Source organism: Canis lupus, chromosome 7 (genome assembly GCF_003254725.2).
Source record: "Canis lupus dingo isolate Sandy chromosome 7, ASM325472v2, whole genome shotgun sequence".
NCBI lineage: Eukaryota > Metazoa > Chordata > Mammalia > Carnivora > Canidae > Canis > Canis lupus.
Window position 1 is genome coordinate 74094932 of NC_064249.1, and position 12482 is coordinate 74107413.

A 12482-nucleotide genomic window follows, 5' to 3' on the forward strand; every position below is an offset into this window, starting at 1 on the left:
AGTGCTCAAAAAGGGTAAAACTATCATATCAGGATTTGCTTAACAAAGCATGTTGGTTAGATTGCTATAGTTTGGATTTATTATTTTATTCCCTGTTTTTGATAATAAACTTCAGATTTCTAATCATAACTATTATTTAATATTTATGCCCACATACTGTGATTATCACTTAAATAGGATCTATGTTTTAGAGGTGCATGGGTGGCTCAGGTAGTTAAGCCTCCAACTCTTGGTTTCAACTCAGGTCATGTTCTCAGGATTGAGGATTGTACCCTGCATTAGGCTCCATGCTCAGTGCAACATCTGCTTGAGATTCTCTCTCTCTTTCCCTCTGCCCCTGCTCGCACTCTCTTTTTCTCTCTAAATCAATAAGTAAAATCTTAAAAAAAATAACAAGTAGGATCTATGTTTTAAAGGTAATCCATGAATATAAAAATAGTGAAAGGGAATAAAGGGGAAAGGAGGGAAAATGAGTGGGAAATATCAGAGAAGGTGACAAACCATAAGAGACTCCTAACTCTGGGAAACTAACAAGGGGTGATGGAATGGGAGGTGGGCAGGGGGTTGGGGTGACTGGGTGATGGGCACTGAGGGGGGCACTTGATGGGATGAGCACTGGGTGTTATGCTAAATGTTGGCAAATTGAATTCCAATAAAAAGAAAAAATAAATAAATAAAGGTAACCCATATTTTGAAAATAATTTTATGGAAGTTGTAAGAACTGTGTGTGTGTGTAGTATTAATACTGTATGTTCATCTCATAAAATCTTCAGTTTCGGAAGACCTTTTGTTCCGTCAACCACTGTTGGTTGGAGTAGTTGCAAATAACAGCTCTTTCCTGGGAAAGAAGATGCAAAAGTATTCAGAATCATAAACAGTGCAGCCAATCATCTCGTGCAGTTTGATGGTCGTGGGTTTAAATCCTGGTACCTGTTTGCACTGAAACTTGGGCAAGTCATGTAACTTTTTTGAGTCCCATTCCTCTCTGTAAGGGATGAGTAATAATCTACCTCAGAGGACAGCTGAGAGAATTAATGACAGCAAAGCACTCAGTATCTAACACAAATACTTTCTGCTCAACTAGGAAAGCTTTTCTTATTTAGTATTGACACTATTCTCGCCTGAGAATATTGTTGTTACTGATGGCAGTAACAATAACTAGATGATGTGATGGCTCCTTTTCTTCTGCCCATGTCTTGGAAAACCTTCCAGGTACTCCCAGAATACTCCTGAACCTCAGTTATGATCTGAGCAGTTTGTCATACAGGAGTAATAATTTCGATAATAAAAAATGAATGATCATTGTGACTTGGATCGAAAAGCTATCATGTGCCAGGCCGATGCTCAGACCTTTATGAGAGGATTTCTAACTGTCAAGAGCAGACATCCTCATCAGATGCCGGCATTCTTCTGCACAGGAGGTCCTGGGACCCAGCGAGGTGAACAACAGCACTAGGCCTGTGCAGCATCATGTGACCAGTGATGACAGGCGCACATCAGACATGTGCTTCCTCCCAGGAGTGTCTCCCTCCCTCCTCAGCCCGCAGATCTCTTCCCGGTAGACTCTCTCCAGAACCCACCTGCTTACACCTTCCTTTGCAGACATGGGCCACATCACAAACTAGTATCTTCTCTTCATTGTCTCTCCTAGTATTTAGAAAACATGTTAATTGCACCTTTGATTTTTAGATTACGGTCATTGGAATCTTTGGGGTTTATTACTGTTACTTCTTAGAGGTTAGAAGGGATTATTTTTCTTGTTGTTTTCTTCATTATTATTTTGAAACCAACTTTTTTTTCTCTTTTTTTTGGTGAAGCCCAACTCCCATTACAATTTATTTAATGTTTAGCTTTACAGTTTTGAGTACTTGAAGGACTTGGATTAAACAAATGTGTTTAGTGTGCTAGATTGTTTTAATCAAATTAATCAGTCTTTCTTTGTTGACATGTATGCTCTTTTTCGTTTCTCCATCCTTAATAGTCTCCAGAGAATCAAGAAAAAAGATACCAGCTCTTTTGAAATGCTTATAGTGGTTTTTTAATTGCTCCCTCTTATTTTTTGAAGACATGTGAACTGCAGGAGCATCATAAATTTGGTGGGCTAAATGTTCTTTTGTCAGTGTTCGAACCTTTTGAAAGATTCTATCTGGTGCTAAAATTGTTTAAGGAAAAGAGCTCTAAATATCTGACTTCCAACCTAAATTTTTTCCTTTTTTCATCGTGATATACAGAATCAAAGACCAAAATGTCATTCAATGGTAAAATTTCAATTTTATATTACTATATTGGCTTGGATTTTTATTACTTATTATAGCTGAATTGCAACAGTGTGTGTTAACAAAAGGTACTAAATCTCTTATTACCACCACCACCATCCTTACCCCACCTGATTTTAGGTGAATTTTATTGTATTAAAAAATAATACTCTGGATTCCTTTACTGCCAGGAAACAAAGATCATTTTTTTATTAATGTTGCTTCTATGATGACAATGTCAGTCATCTCTTTGAAAATTCATTTTGGAAACTAAGTTTGTTCTTCAAGAACCCTTGAAAAGAAGCTTTAAAAATGGCAGGGGAAGATAATAATAATAGAGTAGATGTATTTGAGCATTTATACAATGAAACTTAATTTAACTTTCCCTCAAACTCCATTTCAAACTTGCTTTTGTGCATGAAAATATAGTTCATAGCTTTCTTTCCCCTATTTTTCAAGTTTTCTTCTCTTCAACATAATCTCCTCTGAAGCATTCTATGTATTAGAGCAGAGCTCTGGTCTTATTACCAGGGCCTCCACAGTAGGTAGGTGCATCAGCAAGCACAGGCCCCCATGCTTAGGGAATGGCAGCCAACCTTCCAGAGAGCAGAGAGGCTGTCCGTGGACGGGGGACAGCTGGAAATGGCCCTTGGGGCCAAACTCTGCAAAAACCCTCACCCCCAAAACACAGCTGAAGTGTTTTGATGTGACCTTAATGATTAACATGGATATCAAAAAAAAAATTAAAAAAATTAAAAAAAAACATGGATATCATTTGAAATACTGAAATTGAGAAATTATGGATCTTGTAACCTGAGGATTGACTATATAAGACAGAAAGAGTAGTTCCAAATTTGTCTGACAGTGATTTGGAGACAGGTAGAGCAGAGCAGAGCCCAGGACTGGGTGTGAGTAGGCTTCTTTCCCCACCTGCCCACAGAGAGCAGAGGCAGCTGCGTTCTCAGGCCTCACCTTGGACATCATGGGTGGCTGTGGGGGTCAAGACAGAGAGCCCTGCTTGTCATACTCTCTAATGCAGTTTTACCAGGAGCTGACAGTATCAAAATTGTGAGGGAAAACCCTGCCACTTTGGGATTGCTCTTGGGGCATGCCTGCTGGAACTTCTGGATGTATCTGACCTAGGGCATAACCCATTACCTTCAGTCTTCTGTACTATTGATAAAGGGTCCTTAGGGCTTCTTGGAAGCTGTCACAAGCAGTCATTAGTGAGTATGATGTTAAAGCTTATTGGAGCTTTGGTGGGGTTGTGTTAGCACAAGTGGCTGGAGAGAACGGGGACTATATAGGCAATATAAAGACATTAGCTTTTTTGTTTGTTGTCATACCTTTATTTTTAATTTGGAGAGAAAGCTGGTGGTCTGGGGCGCCTGGGCGGCTCAGTGATTGAGCATCTGCCTTTAGCTCAGGTCGTGATCCCAGGGTCCTGGGATCGAGTCCCACATCGGGCTCCCCACAGGGAGCCTGCTTCTCCCTCTGTCTGTGTGCTGCCTCTCTTTGTGTCTCTCATGAATAAATAAATAGAATTTAAAAAAAGAAAGAAAGAAAAAAGAAAGCTGGTGGCCCTAGGCAGTACAGCAGGCTTCAGGTATTACTGGTGGTAAAGTTTAGACACTAGGTCCAGCCCAGATGTCCTCAATGAACTGATGCTTGAGACTGGCATAAACATTTGTCACTCCTCCCCTGCATTCCCCTACACTTTGTACAAACCCATTTTAGGTTCTCATCACAATAGTTCTCCGTTTGAGCCACCTATTTCTAGTACTCTTAGGCTGGTTTTCTCAAGGACAGGGACAGTCTGTACCTGCTTCCTCCTCTTATTCTTCCCCTATGCCTGGCACAATGCTTAGAAAGGGAGGAGGGAGGTTACAGGATTGAAATAATTTTCTTCTCATGTACTGATGTAGAGACTTGCCTGGTCTTGTGCCAGGAGTTATAAAATATTAGATCTTGAAAGGACCTTACTGGTTGGTCGATGATTTAGTGGTAAAGCTGGACCCAGTTACCTGTGTATGATGACTCTGAGTTCAGTGGTCTCTCAACGGCACCCCCGTTTGGTTCACCTGCCTTCCTTTTGGATGGTAGCATTTATATTCCAGCTCACCTAGTCTGCAGTATTGTTCCTGTTAGGGACCAAAAGACTCTGAGTTGAATATAACACAGACATGGAGTAATGAAAACAGTTAGTGTGGCTTCGATGGTATTTGATTTCCATTCTTATTCAAATCACTAGTGCTATTTAAGAAAACATACTTGAATAATAGTAGCTGACCTTAAATTATAATTTTTACAGTCTTGTGTTTGTTACGAAATTGTGATGATTAAATTATGATTAGCTTAAGTGAAATGAAATCTGCAAAGGAAAATGTCTTCATTTGTTAAAATGGGGAGAAATCATTCTTAAAGAGGTTCCATCTAAGACTAATTTACTTGAAATTTGGTGTCTGTTGTGGAGATTAATAACAGGTGGCCTTTTACAGAGCTTCTTAGCCTGAGTCTAATGTTTTAGTTGTTCTTTTATTATCCCAAACCTCCATAACTAAAGGATTTTTTTCTTCCTGCCCTTTGTTCACGATATGGCACTGTAATTGACTTCATATTTCTCACCCAACCTTTCAGCTGTAATTAATATTTTATTATATCAGATTTTATCACTAACTAGCTGAGCAGCAGGGTATTGGACTGCACGCTCAGGCATGCTTGCCCATGCACACGCACATGCATGCACACACGCATGGGCACCAACACACACTGAACACCAGTAACTTACGGATGCTAGGCAAGCTCCTTGTGATGAATTATGGCTGAGAGAACATAAAATATATTTGTGGTGTCCCACAAAATATTCCAAAGCGATTTATGGTCAGTCTTACCTAGAACAGAGCAGGACAAAGAGAAATTAAAGTTGCTAACATAAAATATTCACACCACCCCCCACCCCATATCTATTTATGCTGTGCGGTGTGTTACCCATTGCCCACTATCTGTGTAAAACTAGTTATCAGTCGTCATTTGTGACTTAATGAACAGAACTGTATTAGGTCCACAACTCTCAGTGCTAGTGATACATGAAGGACTCTGAAGAATCCTAGTCATGATGATCAACATGTTGAACATATTGAACTGACCTTTTATCCCTGGTGGCAGTATTTTTAAAGGCAACAGTATTTTTAAAGCTTAGTTAAGTTGTACTGGGTTGTTTGAATGATTGGGGTGTCATTTCAGTAAGTGCTGACAGGTTTAGGAAAAGGGAAGGACCATACCAAGAACAGGAAGAAAATAAATTCTGTGCTGTTGCATGGCAATAAACTTTAATTACACATTTTTACACGCTTTGCATCTAATTTATACTTTCATTTTCTATCACCTCCCTCCCAAAAATAATCTTCAGGAAGATAGAAATACCAGCCTTTATTCTTTCTTTATACATATAGAATAGATAGTTTTACCAAAAATTGCAAATCAAACTAAAAAGCACTCTTAGGTACCATGAGATGAACAATATTCTAAGTCCTTGAATGATCAGAAGTGTAGACTTTAAAGGATTAGCCAAAGCAACAATGAAATGGATCATTAACTTCTCTCCCTCTCCCCCCCTCCTCCTTACCCCCTGTCCTGCTATCTGGTTGGATAACCCTCCAGTATTATATGCTGATAAGAAATAGAATAAGTGGATAAGAAAAATGAACTTACAACTAAGGGTTTAATCTTGAAATGAATTAAGACCAAAATTTTAGAGTCAATTTCAACTCTGCAGCAGGCTTCCCCTCAATGTCTTCAAAGTTAGAAAAAAAAAAAAAAGTGTCTCATCACATTTGAACTTTCAGGTTTAACAGAGTACATGAAAGATGTTCCGATGTTCTTTTCTAAGTTATACTTCATGTGCTAGCCTATATAAATGCAGATTTCTTATTCTCCTTGTAAAAGCCTTAGAGTTTTGCTGTAGGAAAGCCTCGCATAAATTAAATTTTAAATTAAATTTCATTCCATAAGAAAGTAATGATATAGTGATGTCACATTTTTGGCAGATTCATCTTCACTATGGATTGTGCCTTCATATTGCAAATGCCGTAGGAAGATTTTATGTTACTTTAAATTCCAGAATATTGGTGGAATCAGGATAGGGATGGTGTAACTTTAATAAACAAAGGGAGTATGAGTAATACATTAAAAGGATAATAGAATTTTAATTCAGCTCGCTAAGCTAGAAACTTCTGCTTGGCTTTCCATCCTCAAGAACTTGCTCTTTTTAATCATCTTTTTAGAAAAACCATTCAGAGAGTAAGATTTTCAAAGCTGCTTTTTGAGACTGCATTTGTGGTTGGGCAGATTTTATGAAATTCACTAGCAAAGTGATATTATTTGCACCAATGAGAAATGTGTCAGAGAGTTCTGTTAAGGTGCCATTGACCTAGGTGCCAATAATGCGTTAATTTCCATCCGGAAGACAGCAATGTGTGGCAATTGGGCAGCAGATAGGATTTAGCTATTTTTCATTAGCGCTTGGACGTTGATAAAGGGGAATGGAAAAGAGCTGCTTGACCTTTCAGTGCTTAAATTATTAAAGAGCAAATAGATTTGAGGTCTGGATGCTTGCAAATCTAATTTCTCTTGTGGAGCAAGGATGAAAAGACATTTTGGGTTTGAAATTGCTCTAGTCAACTTAGTTCTTCCTTTAATATATCTGAAGATGAGTAGATGGTAGCCATTTAAAAAGTAATATATCTGGAGTGGAGCAAAGTGTATAACATACCAGCTGGCTCAAATGGGGGCCCTCTAAATGATCATTTAATTCTCAATTTTTCATCTAATCCTCACAAAATTTCTGCTTGGAAAAATTAATTTCCTTTCCCCATATTCACATAGATGGTATTTAAATCACAAAACAAAATTTTCTTTCATTAGAGAATGTCAAATGCTGTATTGTTAAGATAGGGCAATGCCTGATACATAGTACGTGCTCAAAAACATTTCTTAATAAGTGAGTAAATATACACACAACCCAGCACACATACTAGCAAAGTTGGAGAAAAGATGGATGGGAGGTAAGAGATGAAGGTGTGGGAAGAGGGTAGAAAAACAGAGAGGCAGCTTTTGATTCTCTCAGGGCTCTTTATGTAATCGTGGGTTATCTTGCATAAACTTACAATCTAACCAGCATCTTATCATCATGAAACCTGTTTCTTGATCATTTCTTCTCTTTGCTCTTGAGTATTCAAGAAATGAATACAAAATAAACCTAGTATTAAATTTTAGTTAAGCAGAGCATATTTGTGATCACCACTGTATTTCTTCCCTGCCACTACATATAATGTATATAAAATGGAAATTACTTTTGGATTATATTATGCTTTCAAAAATATGTACCTTATGGCTGACTTCATTTTAATTGTGCTGAGATAGAGATGACTAAATCATAGACCTTTCCTCTAGGAACTTGTGAGGTTTTTAAAAATACTGATAAATAGACAAAAATGAGTACTAGTCTTTACAAAAAATATATTTTTATGAGTGTGGGTCAGAGCAAGAGTACATCAAAATGGGGGAACAGATCATAAGCCCCTGATAAAAGGTTCATAAAAGGGTCTCAATCTTTTTGTGAGGGTGGGTCATCTGCTAAGAGTTGCAAAAGATTTCTGTGTGTTGGGGAGAACAGCATTTAAATAACAAAATTGGGTCCAGGCCAGGGTGAAGTAATAGAGGACAAGGTGTTTGTAATAGGAGAATTCAAGATGGTGAGATTGGACAGCCTGGAAGTGGTTGTGCTACTATTTCATCTGGAGGATCTGGAAATGAAAAATGAGTGATTACTATCCTGGTACCATTGGCAACAGTTTCTGGTTAGGACTGAGAGCTAGAGAGGATACCAGCCGGGCACTGGCCTCACTGCAGATCCAGGAGCTCCCTCCCTGGAAATTATTAATGACTTGCAGAGAGATAGGAGTATGAATTGTGGTCAAAGGTAAAAGTACCATCTATAGCTTCTTTGTTGTTTTTTGAGGGGCAACTGGGTGGCACAGTCAGTTAAGCATCCAACTCATGGTCTTGGCTTGGGTCATGATCTCAGGGTCATGGGATTGAGCCCAACGTTGGGCTCTCTGCACAGCATAGATTCAGCTTGAGATTTTCTGTCCCTCTGCCCCTACCCCAGCTCATGTACACTCTCTCTCAAATAAATAAATAATTGAATAAATAAATAAGTAAATAGATAAAATCTAAAACCCCAATTGTTAGCAGAATTAGGATTAGAGCATAGATCAATGCACATGCCCCTCTCCCCCCAACCCCTACAAAAGGCATTTCAAGAGACTAGTCACATTTTCTTAGTGCTGTTTCTATTTAGTGGCATACTATGTTAGACTTCTCCATCAATCAGCTATTGTCTGCGCTGTGCTTTTTTTTTTTTTTTTTTTTTTTTTACGATTTTATTTTTATTTATTTGAGAGAGAGCAAGACAGAGAGAGCACAAGCAGGGGGAGTGGCGGAGGGAGAAGCAGAATCTCAACTGAGCAGGGAGCCCAACGAAGGGCTTGATCCCAGGACCCCGGGATCATGACCTGAGCTGAAGACGGATGCTTCACCAACTGAGCCACCCAGCTGCCCCGCGTGGTGCTATCTTTTACTTTGACCTTGATCCCTTACTCTTGCTATTCTATGACCTGACCTTCTGTTTAATATTTGCTGCATATCCAAACTCATCGGTTGAAAATAACATTTCTATTCTGCTGTGATTATGTGGGCAGCAAAGCCTTTGCTGGGCAGTCCCAGCTTGGGGTCTTAGGTCAGCCATCAGCTGAAGGTCAGTCATGTGGCCTTCCACAATGCCCCACGCACATGGCTATCAGTGATGCCAGTTGTTGGCAGGGAGCTCTTTGGGACTGCAGAGCAGAGCGCCTGCATGTGACCTCTCCAGTATGGCAGGTTCAGAGTCACTGGACCATTTATGTGGTGGCTGGCTTTTTCTTTTAGAAAGCTTCCTGGGGAGCCAGGCTGAAGATGCATGGCCTCCTCTGACCAACGCCTTGAGTTATCCATTGTCCCACTGTTACATTCTGTTGGTTGTATGTTGTCATTAAGGTTGGCCAGCCCCATTCCTGATGGGAAAAGTATCAGAATTTGCAGATATATTTTAAAATTGTCACATTTAACCATATATGTAGGAAGTCAGGGAGAAGGGGGCAAGAAATTAAAGTCCACTTTATCTCAATATGTGTTCCTTGTCTTCTATAGAGGATGATTCTTCCTAAATACATCCTTTTGTGTCATATCCATCACACAGTGAGATTTCTACCAGATTGGGGGGAATGTCTTACATAACCAATAGTATCAGGTCTGATGTTAGGAGGTTAGGAAGTATTTCTGGTTTTTATTTATTTAACTTTATATCATACTCGGAATTTGCTTTATCATTGTACTGTAGTCATTCTGATGTCCTACAGCAGGTGATTTTTATTTGGACAGAAATATAGACTGGGCAGCAGCTGCTGCATTGCATTCCTGTAATGGAATGTGCTAAATAGTTGTATTCCCAGAAATAGGTGATTTCACTGAGTGCACATTCGGCATTCACAAGAGCAAGACCCAAAGAGGGACCTCTCCAGGCCCTCCCCAGGCAGATAGGGATGTTAGGCACCTCTCTCCTGCTCTTCTTGGTCATTGATGAGTGTCTATATGAGCAACTCTAGGATTGCAGCATTGTTCCAGGGAGTCACAATGCTTTTCTGATACAATGAGAACAAGATCCGTCTATTCTGGATTCAGTTCTTGAAAGCTGCTGTCAAGAGTTAGTTTTTGCTCAGTATTAGAAACTTTTTTTTCCCCACCCAAACTGCACAAATATTCATCATTATGGTAAAATACGTATCTTAGTAGAAGCATCCATCCCTTCAAGGTTTGTCCCATTCTCCTGTGGCTACTTTGAAATTCAGACATTGGAAGGGGACAGGGAGGAAAGGGGGTAGGTGCTGGGACACCTGTTCAGGCATCTTCAGAGCATGCTCATCCCCATCTTATCTTCACGTATGATTAAAGTGACCCAGTTCATGATCTACTCTTAGAAACTGCTTATAACTCCAAGGCCTTGGCTTTTGAAATTCCAGTCTCTTTTTTCTGCTCTCCTTACATCATCTCTTACCACTGATCTGATATGGTGAAGGGCAAAGGAATATAAGAAAATATGGGAAGTTAAACCTTAATTAAACATGAATCATTACATATTGTGTTTTTTGACTTGTTAATACTTCATGTGCATTCATACAGATGTCATTGAAGAAAATAGTACATTGCCTTTTAAAAAAAACTTACAGTGAATATAATTTATAATTTCATTTATTCACTCATTAGGTAAATTGAGTTAATTTTTCTATAAATTCATCTTCAATTACATGTGAAAAAATGTTAGTGTCCTGCTCACATAAACAGCAGAGATTGTTAGATAATTTTTTTGTAATTTTGATGAACTTTGTTTCCCTCAATACATTGTGTTTTGGGGGGCGGGGTGAGAGAGTTCTATGGGAAAATATTAAGCCCCTTCCCCCTCTTGTATTGAGCAAGTGTTAAGTGAGTATCCATTATGCATTAAGCACTTACTATTGATGATATCCAGTGCATTCTTTATTTTGGATATCCCATGGGCCCCATGCAATTGAAGGCAAAGGGTATCAGCCCAATTATCATAAAATATCACTGATAATACTGTTTTTTTCCCCCTAGTGTCTATCAAGTAGTTGTTGAGGAAGAACGTCCTCGAAGAACTAAAAAGACAACAGAAATCCTAAAGTGCTACCCTGTGCCAATTCACTTCCAGAATGCATCAATACTGAACTCACAGTACTACTTTGCTGCAGAATTCCCAGCAAACAGCCTCCAAGCTGCTCAGCCTTTTACTATTGGTGATAATAAGACATACAATGGATACTGGAACACTCCCCTTCTCCCCCATAAAAGCTACAGAATTTATTTCCAAGCTGCTAGTAGAGCCAATGGGGTAAGTTTTATAGATGGCTGTTTACTTAGGCTATTTAGAGTTATTAATGTGAACATAGAGTAAAGAAGATAGTAGTAAGAAATAAAGGCATGCTTTTGTATGTTTTTACTTGGAACAAATGTGGGTTTTGTTTTCTCTTTCTAAACTTATTTTCACCTAGAGAAATCTATGGAAAGAAATGAATATATTTGTATTTGTTTTGGTAGGAAGAGTATATTGTCAACATGATGGTTTTTATTTTCAGTTTTTACTTGTTACCAAAAGTTGGCTAGCAATTCTGCTTAGCTTACTATTTTGCAGGGAAGTAGTTATAGCTATAGCACATACATTCAGCTCATTTAAAATTTTGTGAGATACACAACATCTGTCTTTTCAGCCTATTCTGTCCCATTTCTTTGGTTTCACGAGAGTTTATGCTTCCTATAGCTGTGACTAAATTAGGTATCTTCAGTTTTTTTTCTTAAGAGAAAATAGTTTTAGAAAAATGCGATGAAAACAAAAACTACGGAGTTGTTCCCGAATTTTTTTTTTCCCCTCTCCTGTTCAGACCAACCCAGAACTCTGGTAAGATATTAAAGTCTCTTTAGAAAGAAGTGGGAATTTTCCAGATACCATGATGGTTTCCCTTCTTCACCACATGGGTCCAAGTATCCTCACTGACTCGACTTTTGCCAGTGAAAAGGGGGGAAATCCAGGACTCTGGAGTTATCCTCTAGTAGTATCTGCACAGAGAGTGAGCAAGGATCTGGAGAAGCCAGGGCCACAAGGCAGAAATATTTTGTATGTAGCCCCTCATTCACCATCCGCTCCAGAAATGCCTACAGCCACCAGCTCTGGAGCTGGAAAATGTATCTGAGTGTGGTTTCTGTAATCATCATGGGAACTTGTATCTGAGCGGGGTTCCAGGAGTAATCACTGTGTGATTAACACCACACTCGGAACAATGAGATCTTTCCTTATCAGCATGTAAATAGAACTACAGATATTTTTATTCATTTTAAATAAAACACGAATAGTGATTTTTTCCCCCTCTTTATTTAACACAGGAAACCAAAATAGACTGTGTCCGAGTGGCCACAAAAGGTAGGTTGAAATTGTGGGATGTTCTCCCAGTTTATGTCCCTTAAAAATTTAGATGGTATTTCAAAACTTCTCGGAATGTTAACTTTATTGAAAGAAGTGTGTGTGTGTGTGTGTGTGTGTGTGTGTGTGCATGTACTAGA

At 38.9% G+C, this 12482-nt stretch overlaps 1 protein-coding gene across 7 annotated transcripts in view; it reads left to right on the plus strand.

Annotated features, from left to right (window-relative positions):
* The window catches only part of PTPRM (protein tyrosine phosphatase receptor type M), a 786460-nt gene that overhangs the window by 499957 nt on the left and 274021 nt on the right, over positions 1-12482 (plus strand). For all 7 annotated transcript variants that reach the window (XM_025429496.3, XM_025429497.3, XM_035718728.2 and 4 more), the window contains 2 exons: positions 10986-11259; positions 12306-12342. In XM_025429496.3, coding sequence (XP_025285281.1) covers positions 10986-11259; positions 12306-12342 — 311 coding nt within the window. The remainder of the gene's footprint in view (positions 1-10985; positions 11260-12305; positions 12343-12482) is intronic.